The sequence below is a fragment of the Trichomonas vaginalis genome, chromosome I, assembly GCF_026262505.1.
Source record: "Trichomonas vaginalis G3 chromosome I, whole genome shotgun sequence".
Taxonomy (NCBI): Eukaryota; Parabasalia; order Trichomonadida; family Trichomonadidae; genus Trichomonas; species Trichomonas vaginalis.
In genome coordinates, this window is record NC_067203.1 from 11,802,584 (window position 1) to 11,820,532 (window position 17,949).

A 17,949-nucleotide genomic window follows, 5' to 3' on the forward strand; every position below is an offset into this window, starting at 1 on the left:
TGTTCGTTTCCTTCAGGCTCTTCTAGCTGTTGTTGCTGAACTATTTCTTCCATGTCTGGTTGTATCTGAACTATTTCTTCCTGTGGAGTTTCTTGTACCTCATCTGCTGGCATTTCATATATTCCGAGACCGTTTTTAACAATTTCCCTATCTACGTCATCCGCATTCATAAGCTTTTGTTCTTTCGTTCCGTCTCTATTTTTTACGCGTTTCATGACGAAAGTTGAATTGTCATTTAGCTCTGACATCAAATATCTCGGAGTAAATTCATCCATGTCATTTGGATGATATGCTATTAAATCATATCCCTTAGCGAGCTTGTATTTTCCAGGTTTGAGATTATATCCGTTTTGGTGCTGAGCCATAAAGCTAAATAGGTTCGGGTCAGTATTTCCATCCTTGAACTTTCCAATAGCTTCTTTATATCTGTCACTAAAGTCAACAGTATCTGGGAAACCACACTCTTCTTTAAGCATTTTTAAGAATTCTTGGTTTCCTTGTTCTCTACTTCTTTTATGTCCTTGCTCTGTTTGTGGTTGTTGTTGTGCAGGGTTTTGAACTGTTGGTTGCTGTGCTGGTTGTTGTGTTGGTTGTTGTGCGTTGTGGAGGTGGTTGTTGTGCTGGTTGTTGTGCATGCCTGTGTCTGTGTCCATGTGACGATGTAAATGTTCTAGGTAGTCCTGGTGCAGGTGCTTCTCTTGGAGGGTTTGGTGGTATATAAGTTCCACCAGCTGGCACATATGTTCCATCTGCAGCGTAATGTCCTACCTGACTTTTCGTTTTTAAGAAAGCATTTACTAGGTCTGTTTTGGTCTGTTGTAACTCTTTTTCTTGACTTTCCACAACAGTTGCTCTAACGGCGTCATAGGCACTTTGAACTGCCTGTCTCGTTGCTGCATCTGTTATTTTCGTCATATTTTGTGCTACTTCTTTTAACTCTTTGTCGAAACCTTCAGACTTCAGTTTCTTTCCAGATGAGAAGTCGTTCACTAGTTTCACCTTACTATGAAGAGCTTCGAAGGCGTTCTTAAAGTCAGCATTCATTAAAGCTTCATTTGAACTGTCTTCATCCGCTTGTATTTTTGTCCTTATTGACCCTATAAGTTGGGCTGCTTTAGCGTTGGCTTGGGCATCTAACCAGTCATTATTAGCTTTTATATATTCTGCGCTTTTCATTGCCTTTTGCATGGCTGCGTCGTTATTTTTACTTTCTTGTGCTAAGTTTTCATACTGTACGGTTTGGTTTTGCAACTGTAAAAGTTTTTCTGCCTTTACATTTGCTTCAACTTCTTTTTTATACTCATCGCTATCCATATATGTCTTCAGGGCTTTTTGTTTTATCTCTTCATCTTTCAGTACTTTATATTGAGTAGTATGGTTTTTCAAATTTATAACATCTTGTTCCATTTTTGCTACTTCTGCTGCTTTTTCTGACACTTTTTTCGCATATTCCTCTGTACTTAGTTCTTTCAGTTGTTCTTCTTTCTTCTTTTTCTCTACGTTTAACTCATTGAGTTTCTTTGTGTGTCTGTCATATTCTAGTTTCTTTTCGTTTTCACTTATTTGTTTCTGTATGTCTATGTTTGACTTTTTGACATCTGTTATTTGATTTTTGAGTGAACTCAAATTCATTTGACTTTGAGGGTTATAAGCTGTTCCGTCTGCAGCTCCACCATAGCCTGCCATTTTCGCTAAAAGTGCCGCTCTTAAACCTCCACTCTGTGCACCAATAACTCGGTTTAAAAGCATAGGTTGCTTGACATTTGTTGCAACATAGTGGGGTCATTCAGCATTTGTTGTTGCAACTGTTGTTGTGGTGTCAGTTTTACTATTGGATGTTTCAATGCTCTCTTCCTCTTACGTATATTCTTACGTAGCTTACGTGGCATTTTAAGTGAAGTTAAAAAGCGGTTTTTGACAGATGTTTATATGACACTTTTTGTTCAGCACAAAAAACTACTCGGTCAAAGTGTTGTCAGTTTTGTAAAATAACCGTCCTATCTCATTCTATAAGGGGAAAAGGCTTCTCAAAGTATACTTCCTTGGAACGCCTGTAACTTTTCCTGTAGCGACGATAGACCCTTACTTGTCCGGACAAAGTTATACTATTTTGAGTGCTCTACAAAAAAGTCAACGGCGACGACTCTCAAAAACCGTTGTGTAAAAAGTTTTACCGTTGGACAAAAAAGTATATATAGAAAACAAAAAACGTTTATAGTTCATTCAATATTTGAGATGGAACGGTTTGCCAACGGTAACTATTAAATAAAATAAAAAAATAGGGGGTCTCCGTTGGTAAAAACCGTTTATTTTAAACTTTTCTATGAGTAGTCCGAAAAAAACAGTTTATTTTTCATAATGGAAGGAAAAAGTGTCGCAAACAATTCGTCGACTACCTCTGCAGTTAAAGTTCCTACAACTTATGTCTCACCATTCTCAAAACCCTTACGACCTCCTATAATACCAAAGCAACTTCCTCATACAATTGCAAACAATTCGTCGACTACCTCTGCAGTTAAAGTTCCTACAACTTATGTCTCACCATTCTCAAAACCCTTACAACCTCCTATAATACCAAAGCAACTTCCTCATACAATTGCAAACAATTCGTCGACTACCTCTGCAGTTAAAGTTCCTACAACTTATGTCTCACCATTCTCAAAACCCTTACAACCTCCTATAATACCAAAGCAACTTCCTCATACAATTGCAAACAATTCGTCGACTACCTCTGCAGTTAAAGTTCCTACAACTTATGTCTCACCATTCTCAAAACCCTTACAACCTCCTATAATACCAAAGCAACTTCCTCATACAATTGCAAACAAATTGTCCAACAATTTGAGTTCTTCTTCTCAAAACACAACAGATACAGTTGTCCAAACAGCACCAGAACAAGTTTCACATAGTTCTACAATTCAAGACAAATTGTCCAACAATTTGAGTTCTTCTTCTTCTCAAAACACAACAGAAACATCTGAAACAGATTTACAACCAGCACCAGAACAAGTTTCACATAGTTCTACAAGTATGTTAACAAGAGCACAATTTCAAGATTTAATTTCTCTTGAACAATATTCGAGTAACGAAACACAAAGCGACGACTGTAACCTCTCGCTACCCGAATCCATTCAAAGAAAATACGCCATGAAAAGACTGAAATTGTTGTATAAACTTCTTAACAATTGGGGAGTCGAAGACAACTCAGATTATAGTGAAATGTTTAACAAAGTCATAGAATCTGTTAAACCAATTGAAAACGACATAAAAAATCCCGGTGTTCTTGTAGACCTTTTCGCCTCAAAATTACCAGTTACAACCAATCTAATAGCAACACAAGCTATAGAGCAATTTATTTTATGTTTTCCCAAGCAATATAGACAACACCTGAGGGAAACAAGAATAGGAAAATTTCAATTGGTGTATCCTACAACATACAACTATTACGAAGAAGCAAATGAATATGGAGAACTCTCATTCCATTTCACACTTTCAGTTCCTGAGGGAGAAGAAAAAGCAATCTATCATGTACAATCTCTTGCAGGATGTGAAGGAAAACCTCACATCATAACTACTGTTGCAATTGACAAACCTGCAAGAGTCGAAGACGATGTTTTGTTCGCGTCCCATTGCTGGTTTTGGCATGGGAGAACCAATTCCAATTTCCCATTTCACAGAATACTCAGCACAACATTTTCAAATGTAGAATTCGTGTTCTACGACCATCAAAAGTTCCTGCTAACAAAACCAAAGAAACAATTTGTCTCAATATTTGTTGCTGGTCATGTGGCTGACAAAGAGCCATCAGATACTGACTATGAAGAAGAGGAGGAGGAAGAAGAAAACGATAGCGATGTCGTTCTTATCGAATAAAAACTTTAATTTCTTACTATATAATTTTTTAGTTCTCCTCTAGGTTTTTTAGGGGCTAGAAGGGGCGCAGCCCCTGGAAGCCCCACTACCTTTTTTTTTTTTTTTTTTTTTTTTTTTGCATGGGATAAAATATGCAATTATTCAATCAATTCGCATGATTTGAAAAAAAAAATCTAAATTTGATAAAAATGTAGAAATTTTTTATTTTTAACTTGAGATTCGATTTTTTTTGATCCAATTTGTGAATTTTTTTTTGATCGGAATTTCAATTAATTTGTTGATCAAAAATGACCTCACAATGTTTGATCATAAGTGAAGTCATCTTCATGGGTATTTAGAAATGAGGATGTTTTATTGTCGTCTGGAAAAAGTGACAAAATTATTATTGTCGTCTAAAAAGGTGATAAATTATTATTGTCGTCTGGAAAAGTGACAAAATTATCATTGTCGTCTAAAAAATAGATTTTTCAAGCATGTTTCGGTACCTAAATAAAGGAAGAACATCAATTCCATCTATGTATATAGTATGCAAACACGCATGATATATGGAGTAGCTCTTTATCTGGCTAAAAATCCTATTATTTGAAAATTCGCATTGTCGTCTAAAACCGCCAGACGACAATAATAATACCCCTTTAGAAATTCCAAGAGAAATTGCTTATTTTTCGCAGATGTAATATCTGAGAAAATCGAATTTAAATATTCATAGAAACCCAAATCATTCTCCGGTTCGAATAATTCATCTGTTGCTTTTTCTGTTTTTTCTATGAATTTTAATAATTTGATTAATAAATCTTCATCAGGAAGAATTATTGTTGCATTTGTGATAAAATTCCATATTGAGGTAATATGGCAATAATTACATTTATAAAATGTAATTTTATCCAAAATTTTTTGGCAAATTCGCATAATAGCATTAATATTTGAAGCTGAGATTAAACCTGTGATTACTTCTGTAACTTTTGGAAAATCATCGCAATTTAATATCTCTTTCTATTGAATTGAGAAATCAAAAAAATCAAATGGATTCATTTCTTCAATTTCAAGGAGATTGTAAAAATTGATAGAAGTGTTATTGCAACAAATTGTATTTGCAGCAAAAAATATCATTTGCTCGATTCCATTTTTGGAATAAATTTGCTGGAACAATGTTAAATTAAAACAGTTGCTTAATTTTTCTTCATTGTTTTCATAAAAAAGTAACAAGTTTGCAACTGAAATTTCAAAATTTTGATAATTGTCAGTTATTTCAGTAAATATATATATTTGCTTTTCTTCATCTAAAAATGGCAAATATTGATTTGCAATATTAACTAAAGTTTGGGATAAATTGTTCCAGTTTGATTTTACAATTTGTGAGCATATTATGTAATATGTAAATTTATCCGCTTTGTAGGAATTTAAAATTGTGTTTGTTGTTCTGTTTCAGTTAAATTACTGAATTTTTCAAGATTAATATTTGATAAAAAATAGAATCCTTGAAAATTCTGATATCTTTTCAATGTTTAAAACGGATGCTAAAAATGTAAAAGAACTTCATCAGTCATTGTGATTTTTTTGAAAAATTTATCCCAATTCAAGCATCCAATTGATCTTTCTGTCATTGTACTTATGCATTGATAAAGTTGATTTAATGAATCCGAAGAATAATCATTATGCTTGACTAGTTGAGTTAGTTGATACAGACTGTCGTCAGCCATTTTAAAAAAATGAATAAAATTGTATAGTAAATTATATTTGTGAAATTTGTGACGCTACATTCAATCTAAGACCAATATCTCAAAGAATTCCTCATTTAAGTATTACTTTTCATTGTTTTTTAAAAAAATATCTTTGCTTATTTGTTCACTTTTTTGACATTTATTATATGCTTTTTATCATATTTCCGATGATATGAATATATTCTATATAAGAATGACGCTACATTCAATCTAAGACCAATATCTCAAAGAATTACTCATTTAAGTATTACTTTTCATTTTTAATTCAATTTTCGAACGGTTTTCGTAAATTTTGCATCATTTCATTTTTTAATGGGAAAATCATCTATATTTAATCAAAAAAGAGTGTTGTAAACAGAAATTCATCAAAAGTGACACCTCAGAAAAGCTAAAATATTGAATTTTTGGAACTTTTGATAGAGCACGTTTTTAAATATTAATTAAAGTAAATGTATATTTTGTAAAGATTCTTTTTAATAAAAAAATAAAATTTTGAAGAAGAACACAAAATCTTCTGAAAAATAATATCACATAAACTCATATTATTTTCTAATATATAACTATTTTATATAAAAATCAAATTCAATGATCTTAAAAGCGAAGGATAAACCTCAAAATTTACGAATATAATGAGTGGGAATATAATGCTTATCTATCATAAAACCATATGAAATATCAATTTTTGCTTTACGCCTAATTTTTGACGACAATTAGCAAAAAATGTTAAATGTTAACACTCAGTCCATTTGAATATGAAAAATAAAATTGACTTTGATTAAATGTTTTTATTTATCATGCAATTCTTCTTGCGACCAAAGATTTGAATAAAAGTTCAAAAAATAAGATAGCTTAAAAAATAATATACGGTAGTGTTTACTAATAGATGAATAGTATATAAATTCTATTAAAATGGATTTGATCCAAAAAAATATAAAACCAAAAATAATTGTTATAATTTAAATGAAGAAGTAATTTAAAACGATTTTATTTATGATCAAATTTATATATTTTTTTGGATCAAATCCATTTTAATAGAGTTTATATACTATTCATCTATTAGTAAACACTACCGTATATTATTTTAAGCTATCTTATTTTTTGAACTTTTATTCAAATCTTTGGTCGCAAGAAGAATTGCATGATAAATAAAAACATTTAATCAAAGTCAATTTTATTTTTCATATTCAAATGGACTGAGTGTTAACATTTAACATTTTTTGCTAATTGTCGTCAAAAATTAGGCGTAAAGCAAAAATTGATATTTCATATGGTTTTATGATAGATAAGCACTATATTCCCACTCATTATATTCGTAAATTTTGAGGTTTATCCTTCGCTTTTAAGATCATTGAATTTGATTTTTATATAAAATAGTTATATATTAGAAAATAATATGAGTTTATGTGATATTATTTTTCAGAAGATTTCATTATATATGCCTATGAAAAGTACTCTCAAAACTAACTTTTTCCTAATTATAATTAAATCTAGAATATTGTATTATGCTTAGTATTATTTCATTTTTCTCATTCAATTTAGAATTTACAAATGTCAAAAAATTGAGAGCTGTCACTTTTGATGAATTTCTGTTTATTACAACCCATGTAGTACGATTTGATTCCTGCCAGGCCATAAATATATTTTATTGAAATGAAATGATCTTACAATTAATGCACTTTTAACAACATATATTAATTTTAACCAAAAATATTTATTTCAATATTTACAAAATTGATAATATGCATTCAAATTGCAAAATCAAATTAAAACAACACATTAATATAAAAAAGAGAATAACTCTCATGAAACTTTTCTAATTGATTGAAAATACCAGTATTCAAAATCAATTTCAATAAAGAAATTTATTCATGATCAGTCTTTAACCATACACAAAACACATTTTATTTAAGACCGCCACTGATCATTCAATTTTTTTATTTATTTTATTTTTATAAAATGGGAGAAGGAAATCTCGTGTACATCTTACTTATGGTAATAGACTTTATCCTATTACTCATGTCCTTTATTAACGTAATCAATAACTCACCAGAACCAGAAAAAGCAGAAGAGAAACAAGAAGAGGAAGATGATGAACCAATTGTGGTAACCCGTGACATTGATCTTCCTGTTGATGGAGAAAACAATGAAGCTAATGAGAAATTACAAGAATTGATCGATGATCTTAAGAAGAAACTTGCTGATTCGGAGAAGAATCGCAAGGCCAATGAAGATAAGATCAAAGAACAGCAAGATCTCAACGATAAACTCGAAAAAGAGAACAATGATCTTAAAAACAAGAACTGCTGTGATGAGAAAGCATGTAATGAAAAGTTAGACCAACTTAGAAAGGAGATAGATGATCTTAAGAACAATAACAACAATAATGAGAAGGCATGCAATGATAAATTAGCAGAACTTCTCAAGGAAAACGAAGATCTTAAGAATAAGAATGAACAAGCTCAGAAAGATCTTGATAACCAAAAGGATGAAAACAATAGGCTTAATAAAGAAATAGAAGATTTAAAGAATGCCAATGGAGACAATGCAAAATTAGCCAACGATAATATTGATAGATTACACAAAGAGATTGAAGCACTTAAAAAGAAGAATGATGAAAATGAAAAGGCCCTTCAAGATAAGGATACAGAAAATGAAAGACTCGCCAAAGAAAATGCTGCCATTAGAGCCAGTTCCGATGAGCTTGATAGCGCACCAAGGGATCTCATTGACCAGTTAAAGACCGAAATCGATGAATTAAAGAACAAGCAAGATCAAAATGAGAAAGATCTGAAGGAAAAGGCAGAAGAAAACGAATTGCTCAACAAATTAAACAAAGATCTTAATAATGCTGCTTCAAATACAGACAAATCCAATAAGGATAGAATCAAAGAACTTGAAGATGAGATTAATGATCTTAAGAACAAGAACAATGATAACGAAAAGGCCCTCCAGGACAAGAATAGCGAAAATGAAAGACTTGCCAAGGAGAATGAAGATCTTAAGAACAAGAATGATGAAAATGAAAAAGCAATTCAGGACAAGAACAATGAAAACGAGAGACTCGCTAAGGAAAATGAAGACCTCAAGAACAATGCAGCTAATTCCGATAAGGCCAACCAAGATAGGATCAAACAGCTCGAAGAAGAGAATAATGATCTTAAGAACAAGAACAATGAGAAAGATAATGAAATACAGAACAAGAATGAAGAGAATGAGAAGCTTGCCAAAGAAATCGAAAATCTTAGAAACGCTGCAGGAGACTTGGATAAAATCGCCCAGGACAATGCAGAGTTAAAGAATAAGAATGATGAAAAGGCTAAGCAGCTTGAAGATGCAAACAACCAACTTAACGCAAAGAATGAAGAAAACAACAACCTTAACAATGAACTTAATAATCTCACGGCCAAGTTCAATGATGCACAAAACGACCTCAATGGTAAGAACGAAGAAAATGATAATCTCAAGAAGGAGATTGAAGAGCTTAAGAACAAGAATGCAGAACAAGATGAAGCACTTAAGAACAAGGACAACGAACTTAATGAAAAGAACAACAAACTTGCAGAACAAGATGAAGCACTTAAGAACAAGGATAATGAACTTAATGAAAAGAACGCAAAGATTGCTGAGCAAGAAGAAGCCCTTAAGAACAAGGATGAAGAACTCAAGAACAAGAACGAAGAAAACGATAACCTCAAGAAGGAAATTGAGGAGCTTAAGAACAAGAACAATGAACAAGAAGAAGCTCTTAAGGCTAAAGATGAAGAAATAAATGAAAAGAATGGAAAGATTGCCGAGCAAGAAGAAGCTCTTAAGGCTAAAGATGAAGAAATAAATGAAAAGAATGGAAAGATTGCCGAGCAAGAAGAAGCTCTTAAGGCTAAAGATGAAGAAATAAATGAAAAGAATGGAAAGATTGCCGAGCAAGAAGAAGCTCTTAAGGCTAAAGATGAAGAAATAAATGAAAAGAATGGAAAGATTGCCGAGCAAGAAGAAGCTCTTAAGGCTAAAGATGAAGAGCTCGAAGCACTTAAGACAAAGATCGCAGAGTTAGAAGACATTATCAAGCAAAAGGATGCTGAAATCGAAGAACTCAAGAGATTACTTGCTGAGAGAGATAATGCAAATCAATCTAACTCAGAGCAAAATGCTAAAGATCTCGAAGATCTCAAGAATAAGCTTAATGAAGCAGAGAAGGCCAAACAAGATGCACTCGACAAGTTAAACGATGAGTTCCAGAACGGTCAGAAGCTCGAAGAAGAGAATGGTGACCTCAAGAAACTCATCGACGAGCTCAATGATAAGCTTAAGAAGAAGGATGACAAGATTGCTCTCATGAAGAACCATCTTTCAGAACAAGAAAAGAGCCTCATTGATGCTGAAGAAAGAGCTGCAGCAGAACGTGCCGAAAAAGAACAATTAGCAGCAGCTAAGTCTCGCGAACTTGCAGATATTGAAGAAAGAGCTGAAGCAGCAGAAAGAGCTGCTAAAGAAGCTGAAGAAAAGGCTGAACAAGAGAGATTGGCAAGAGAAAGAGAAATTGATGACATTGCCGCCAAAGCACAAAGAGAAGCAGAAGAAAAGATTTCTGCTGAAAAGAGAGAGCTCGAGGAAAGAGCCTTAGCAGCAGAAAGAGCCGCAAGAGAAGCCGAAGAGAAGTTGAATGCCGAAAAACAAGCATGGAACAATGCTGTTTCAACAGTTTCAACACAAATTACTGATCTTTCATTCGGTAAAATCAGAACAATCAACCAAATCGATCTCGACCAACTTATCTCTGTTCACGGCAAGTCAAGACCAATCGCTGTTTATGTTCTTTCCAGATCATCTCAGTTATCACACTCTGGTGCTTTCATTTATGATACACATAAGCTTCCAGATAACTCCCTTTACCTCTACGTTGGTGAGGACTGCCCAGCAGCATTAGAGCAGCTTGGTGAAAAGCTTCTTGCAGCATATTCAGCAGAATATCCAAAGGCAGAAGTCCACTACGTAAAGAGAGTCAGCACTGGTACTGAATTCCAGAGAATGATCAAAGTTATTGGTGGTCACGTTGGACAGATTCAGGCATCTGTTAAATCAGGTGATGAATTGTTCTTCGAAAACAACTTCTTCAAGATTAAATTCCATGTCGTTGTTTTCTCTGAAGGAAAAGTCATTACACCAAAGGTTACAAAGACTGTTTCACTTGATGTTCTCCCGCAGAAGGGTGCTGCAATCATTGACTGCTCTGATACGACTTTGTACTTATTCATGTCATCTGTTATGCCAGAAGATCCAATCGAAAAGGCTGATCATGATGCTGCAATTAAGTATATGTCAGAGGCTCCAGAGTATAGCAATAGAGATGTGACAATCTTCAATAGAGAGTGCATCCCACCAAACCTTAAGATCCTTCTTGGTGCCCAAATTTAAATTTAGTTTTAATTTTTGACGAGTAAATATTCACTATTTATCTTTATCAAAACGTTTTTTTAAATCATGATCTCCAAATATAGAAAATGCATTGCCTTAATTATCATTAATTGTCTTTTTAAGAAGCAATATCAGATTTTTTTCCAATGCAAAAGAGGAAAATGGAGAAACACCCCTAAATTTTGCAGAGGTCCAAGTATTACAAAGGAACTTCTTTTTTTCCACACTCTCTAATATAACCCAATGAAAAGGATAATAATGGATAAACAGTCCTTCAGATTGCAGTACTTTATTATAGAAAAGAGGTTAATCTTTTTCTTTCACATGATGTTAATACCGTTGAAAATGTATATAATATAAGTGCAGCTTATGACATTATCAAAACTTAAATCCTTGCAAATTTATGATATTCAATATTGGATCATTTAAAATACATCTATTGTTACATGTCTTATGCTAAATTATTTTATAAAATGGTCCAAATAACATGTTTTTATTCATAAGAGATCATTTATCACACCATTAATAGCAAATTTCAATTGTTTTTTATTATGAGTACATAAATAGTGCGATTTGAAATAGTAAGCACATTCCTGTATTTCCACACTATTATGTAAAAAAAAAAAAAGGTAATGGGGCTTCCAGGCACTTCGTGCCCTCTAGCCCCGAAGATGTTTAGTATAACTTTGTCCGGACAAGTAAGGGTCTATCGTCGCTACAGGAAAAGTTACAGGCGTTCCAAGGAAGTATACTTTGAGAAGCCTTTTCTCCCTTATAGAATGAGATAGGACGGTTATTTTACAAAACTGACAACACTTTGACCGAGTAGTTTTTTGTGCTGAACAAAAAGTGTCATATAAACATCTGTCAAAAACCGCTTTTTAACTTCACTTAAAATGCCACGTAAGCTACGTAAGAATATACGTAAGAGGAAGAGAGCATTGAAACATCCAATAGTAAAACTGACACCACAACAACAGTTGCAACAACAAATAATGAATGACCCCACTATGTTGCAACAAATGTCAAGCAACCCTATGCTCTTAAACCGAGTTCTTGGTGCACAGAATGGAGGTTTAAGAGCGGCACTTTTAGCGAAAATGACAGGCTATGGTGGAGCTGCAGACGGAACAGCTTATAACCCTCAAAGTCAAATGAATTTGAGTTCACTCAAAAATCAAATATCAGATGTCAAAAAGTCAAACATAGACATACAGAAGCAAATAAGTGAAAACGAAAAGAAACTAGAATATGACAGACACACAAAGAAACTAAATGAGTTAAACGTAGAGAAAAAGAAGAAAGAAGAACAACTGAAAGAACTAAGTACAGAGGAATATGCGAAAAAAGTGTCAGAAAAAGCAGCAGAAGTAGCAAAAATGGAACAAGATGTCATAAATTTGAAAAACCATACTACTCAATATAAAGTACTGAAAGATGAAGAGATAAAACAAAAAGCCCTGAAGACATATATGGATAGCGATGAGTATAAAAAAGAAGTTGAAGCAAATGTAAAGGCAGAAAAACTTTTACAGTTGCAAAACCAAACCGTACAGTATGAAAACTTAGCACAAGAAAGTAAAAATAACGACGCAGCCATGCAAAAGGCAATGAAAAGCGCAGAATATATAAAAGCTAACAATGACTGGTTAGATGCCCAAGCCAACGCTAAAGCAGCCCAGCTTATAGGGTCAATAAGGACAAAAATACAAGCGGATGAAGACAGTTCAAATGAAGCTTTAACAAATGCTGACTTTAAGAACGCCTTCGAAGCTCTTCATAGTAAGGTGAAACTAGTGAACGACTTCTCATCTGGAAAGAAACTGAAGTCTGAAGGTTTCGACAAAGAGTTAAGAGAAGTAGCACAAAATATGACGAAAATAACAGATGCAGCAACGAGACAGGCAGTTCAAAGTGCCTATGACGCCGTTAGAGCAACTGTTGTGGAAAGTCAAGAAAAAGAGTTACAACAGACCAAAACAGACCTAGTAAATGCTTTCTTAAAAACGAAAAGTCAGGTAGGACATTATGCTGCAGATGGAACATATGTGCCAGCTGGTGGAACTTATATACTAGCTAGTGGAACTTATATACCACCAAACCCTCCAAGAGAAGCACCTGCACCAGGACTACCTAGAACATTTACATCGTCACATGGACACAGACACAGGCATGCACCAAAACCAACACAACAACCAACAGTTCAAAACCCTGCACCACAACAACAACCACAACCAACAGTTCAAAACACTGCACCAAAACCAACACAACAACCAACAGTTCAAAACCCTGCACCACAACAACAACCACAACCAACAGTTCAAAACACTGCACCAAAACCAACACAACAACCAACAGTTCAAAACCCTGCACCACAACAACAACCACAACCAACAGTTCAAAACACTGCACCACAACCAACAGTTCAAAACACTGCACCACAACCAACAGTTCAAAACACTGCACAGCAACAACCACAAACAGAGCAAGGACATAAAAGAAGTAGAGAACAAGGAAACCAAGATTTCTTAAAAATGCTTAAAGAAGACTATGGTTACCCAGATACTCTTGACTTTAGTGACAGATATAAAGAAGCTATTAGAAAGTTCAAGGAAGGAAATACTGACCCGAACCTATTTAGCTTTATGGCTCAGCACCAAACGGGATATAATTTCAAACCTGGAAAATACAAGCTCGCTAAGGGATATGATTTAATAGCATATCATCCAAATGACATGACTGAACTTACTCCGAGATATTTGGTGTCAGAGATAAATGATAATTCAACTATCTTCATGAAACGCGTAAAAAATAAAGACGGAACGAAAGAAGAAAGGGTTATGAATGCGGATGACTTAAATAGGGAACTTGTTAAAAACGGTCTCGGAATATATGAAATGCCAGCAGATGAGGTACAAGAAACTCCACAGGAAGAAGTTCAGATACAACCAGACATGGAAGAAATAGTTCAGCAACAACAGCTAGAAGAGCCTGAAGGAAACGAACAAGTCCCTCCTTTGGAAACTAACTTCACAGAACTAGATGAAGATTTGGAACAGCCGAAAAATCTTGACCCTCAACAAGAGTATGAGGTGAATATGGAATCTTTCCAAGAGTCTAAGAAAAATTCGGCTGACATGGTAGAAGAATATCGAAAAATGTTTGCCGACATACAAAAGACTCCAACATCAGATGAAAATATTCAGCATAGAATGGAAGTACTGAAAGAAAATGTACACAAATACAACAACCCTTTTTACTTACGAGCATATAACGTTCAATCTTTGGATGAACTCGGTGAAAATAAAAGGTTAAATTTCAACAAAACATATAGAAATGAAACATTGTTTAAAGTTCATTCAGAACCTAACCAATATGGAAACAAACCTACTTTTGTTTCTGCAGACTATGGAACTACAATGAGATGGGGTCATAAAGCTAACCCGGATAGGTGGTTCATAAACTTACAACCACAATTCCAAGAAGTTGTAGACGCAATGGAAGTGAATGGTGAACCAGATTTAGCTGGTATTTTCAGCGCGGCTTTAATGCCATTGAAAGATATGAAACATGCAGATATTTTGGACCAGTATGAAATGAACATGGCTGAAGGAAATATAACACCTGACGTTCTAGAACATTTATCTCAAAGAACTACACAGAACCATAGAGATGGTATATTTGGTGAAGAGTTTAGAAAGAAAGTTAGGGATAGAGAAGGAAGAGAACCTATTGTACATGACCTTGCAAACGAAAGTTTACAAAATGTCATAAAAACTTACTTTGCAGACGATGAACTGAGAAGGGATGAATATTTAAGAAAACTCAAATGGACAGTACCAAATGAAATGTTAGTATTGAAAAACATGTTCCTTGACAAAATAAAACCAACTACAGAAATAAATGACGCAAGACTGAAAGATTGGGTAAAAGCTTTCCCATTCACAAAAGATATTGTTGGTAACATGGAAAGAAAACCAGAATGGCTACAAAAACATATATTTGGAAACGAGCTTATTCCATATGGACAAGCTCTGTTTGAAGAGCTTGAACCGGAAACTCAGGAAAGAGTCATGCAAACAATAAGCGAAGACTCAAATACAAACTATGACAAAATCTTTCTAGGATATAGGTTACCTGAGATGGGCGACCAGAGCCCAAAGGCAAAAAGGACATGGGAAATTTACAACATACTAGGTGAACATGAGGCAAAGATGCAACAACTTAAAGCAGAGGGCAAGTTACCAAAGAAGAAGAGTAGAACAAAGTGAAAGTAGTGAAGAAGTAACTTCATCTAGTGAAAGTAGTGGCAATGAAGGAAAAAGAAGAGTTAAAAACTCAGCCAGGAAGAAAGTAAAGCTTGGTCCACGTGGGTTCTATTATGACATATAAATTCAACTATTCTATATTTTTACCCATATGAAATGTACGCCGCTCAGAATATAACGCCAACAGTTTTGGATGCCATGAACGGAAATGTTTCCGAATGGTATAACGAATGCGACAATGCCATTAGAAGGTCAGAAATAGTTCCTGGAACTTACGAATATACAACTGCTGTTTCTTATGGAAACGTAGGTGAGTTTGGAGAAGGTTCTTCAACAACAGTAGATATTGCTTGCGACAGGTTTCATATAATTTCTATTGACAACTCATTCTTATACGTGGAACAAGACATTGAAATAAAACCTTCTGCCAAGTTGTCTGACAAGAAAGGTTGCAATGGAATTTTCTATGTCGGATACCAATATGCTCCAGAAGTTTTCATGGGATATAAGATATATTCTAACTCTGACTTAGTTCAAACAGTAACATGGGCAAACTATGAATGGTTCGCTTTGAGAAACTCAGTACAACCACAAGCTAGAGAACAAACAGACCAGTATGCAACTATTGAGAAAATAAGAAGACTTGACCCTAACGTTCCAGGAGTTTATGTTAACCTTTCTGGACAAACTGCAGCAGCAGTAACCAAAGTAAAACTGAAACTTAGAGTTCCTTTGTCATCTTTCCTCATCTTCAGGTTTTTAAGATACTTGCCAAACTGGGCAGGAAAAATTTCTATTGAACTTACTCCAAGCAAAAATAACTTAGTCATTGCACCAACACAAGACCCATTCACTATTACAGACGTAGAGGGAACAAATAAAACGTCATTCGCCGAATTTTGCAAAGACAAAGTTGACTTAGACTTTGGTTTCTCAAACCTCAACACTGAAGTAAACTATTATTTCAATGCTGCTGGAACTGCTTGGGACCCAGTTAAGTTCACATGCGAAAAATTTGAATGCAAGAGAATAGAAAGCAGACTTGCAGTCTATATGTTGGACCCAGATATTTCAAATGCTTTAGCTGCCAAATATATTGCAGTTCCACTTATGTTCCCTATACACCAAATATCTGTCAAAGACTTTGCAGGTGAAGTTGGAAACCAAAGTGCTGACCCAGGTGCAAGAACAGATATTGCTTTAACAACTGCAATGAAACATGCAGATACTATGTTTGTACTGTTCAGACGAACTATAAATGACTATTCTTGTTTCTACAACCCTGGTATTAAATATCATATAAACATAGATGGCAAATATTATCCAAGAGAAGAATATTCTACAGTTGAAGATATGAGGTCATACAACTTGACATTAGATGCTATGAACTTTAACAACAACTTCACAACAACCATTAACCCTGAAATGCAAAGTTCTATTATGCCATATGTGAAAGTATGGACTCATACAGGAGGTCAAAAAACTCAATATACAAATGGAGACCGTTCAAACTTTTGGCTTGGCATTCCATTTGCTGACTCAGAAGACTTTATGGGTGGTATTTCAACTGTTGGTACAGTTCAAATACAATATACTGGTGACAGAGACGGTCCAGATGAACTGAGAGCAAAGAAGTTTACAAAACCAATAGCACTTTTCACGGAAGATGCTCTTTTGAAGATTCGTTCGATGAAACCTGCTGGGGCTCCTCAGATTGGCATAACGACAGCTTCCATCGAGCAGATTTTGGCAGCAGGTCAGTAAGTTGTTCTTGAACTGACTTCTCTCCGTCAAATATTGACAGTACGCCAGTTTTGACATAAAATTGTATTATAAACTTACCTTTAGAAATATCTGTAAGTTTTGTTGTTATATTTTTGTCTGCTTCAAGAACTTTCACCATTTCGGTTATACCAACTTTCTTTGCTTTATGAAAATATTTTGGTTCAGCAAAGACTGCTATTCTATAACATTTACCATTGTTTGTATAAAGAACTATTCTGTCGATGTATTTGTATTGTTTGTGTGTGTAAACTTTGTTCTGCTTCAATTCGAAGAGATATCCGAATACGTCCATCTTTTTATTCTAAGTAAAATGTCATTTCCGAAAAATAGAAGCGTGAGTGTTTCAAAAGGTTTAATGGCGGTGGCAGATGTGAAGTTAAATTCACCAACTCAAACAAACAGTCAAAGTGTTATTGTCAATGTCAAAGAAAGAGATGTTGAAGTGGGAAACCATACGAAGACGAAGATGGTATAACAATTGTTCCTGTAAAAGAACAACAACATACCCTGAAGTTAGCAGAGACTTAAGTTCTGTTGCAGATATTCGAAATGACTACCAACAACTGAAAGACAAACTTCAAACTCAGGAGAAGATTTGTCAAGCTTTAGTATAATGTTAAACTTGGTCGAACACAACCCTGTAAAAGTGAACTCATATGTCATTGCACCTCATGAAGTTTTTGAAAGAACTATTGAAACTTTTGACAGAGGCAGACGATATAAACATCAAAGAAATAGAACCCGACATTAGTTGCTGTGGTGTTTCATATAATGTCATTGACAAGATATACGTTATGAAAGGAGGTGAAACGTTGAACTTAAAATATAGTTTCCCAGACGTTATAAAAATATTTGACGACCACAACATTTCATTAAAATTTATTTGCTAA

The 17,949-nt window shown here is 34.3% G+C and overlaps 5 protein-coding genes and 2 pseudogenes across 7 annotated transcripts, besides 5 other annotated features; 6 read left to right on the plus strand and 1 right to left on the minus strand.

The window, feature by feature from the left end:
- Positions 1-670: 670 nt before the first annotated feature.
- TVAGG3_0971040 (protein of unknown function, DUF4106 family) lies at positions 671-1,686 on the minus strand (the record flags this gene model as incomplete). The annotated part of the gene is made up of 1 exon (XM_051253685.1): positions 671-1,686. A coding segment is annotated over one exon (1,016 nt), but the record flags the coding sequence as incomplete, so codon positions are not given.
- An 847-nt stretch (positions 1,687-2,533) lies between these two features.
- On the plus strand, positions 2,534-3,528 carry TVAGG3_0971050 (annotated as a pseudogene). The gene has a single exon. A coding segment is annotated over exon 1 (995 nt).
- Positions 3,529-3,989: 461 nt separating this feature from the next.
- Positions 3,990-4,215: a mobile genetic element.
- A 292-nt stretch (positions 4,216-4,507) lies between these two features.
- Positions 4,508-5,940: a mobile genetic element.
- Positions 5,941-5,978: a mobile genetic element.
- A 1,175-nt stretch (positions 5,979-7,153) lies between these two features.
- Positions 7,154-7,190: a mobile genetic element.
- A 360-nt stretch (positions 7,191-7,550) lies between these two features.
- TVAGG3_0971100 (biological adhesion protein) lies at positions 7,551-11,040 on the plus strand (the record flags this gene model as incomplete). Its single annotated transcript, XM_001299165.2, has 1 exon — positions 7,551-11,006. The coding sequence occupies one exon, from the start codon at positions 7,551-7,553 to the stop codon at positions 11,004-11,006; it is 3,456 nt and encodes a 1,151-aa protein (XP_001299166.1).
- A 581-nt stretch (positions 11,041-11,621) lies between these two features.
- Positions 11,622-17,949: part of a mobile genetic element that runs on past the window's edge.
- On the plus strand, positions 12,605-14,014 carry TVAGG3_0971120 (protein of unknown function, DUF4106 family; the record flags this gene model as incomplete). Its single annotated transcript, XM_001299164.2, has 1 exon — positions 12,605-14,014. A coding segment is annotated over one exon (1,410 nt), but the record flags the coding sequence as incomplete, so codon positions are not given.
- On the plus strand, positions 14,570-15,277 carry TVAGG3_0971130 (protein of unknown function, DUF4106 family; the record flags this gene model as incomplete). The annotated part of the gene is made up of 1 exon (XM_051253686.1): positions 14,570-15,277. The coding sequence occupies one exon, from the start codon at positions 14,570-14,572 to the stop codon at positions 15,275-15,277; it is 708 nt and encodes a 235-aa protein (XP_051079260.1).
- TVAGG3_0971140 (uncharacterized protein) lies at positions 15,431-15,948 on the plus strand (the record flags this gene model as incomplete). The annotated part of the gene is made up of 1 exon (XM_051253687.1): positions 15,431-15,948. A coding segment is annotated over one exon (518 nt), but the record flags the coding sequence as incomplete, so codon positions are not given.
- On the plus strand, positions 16,143-17,038 carry TVAGG3_0971150 (annotated as a pseudogene). The gene has a single exon. A coding segment is annotated over exon 1 (896 nt).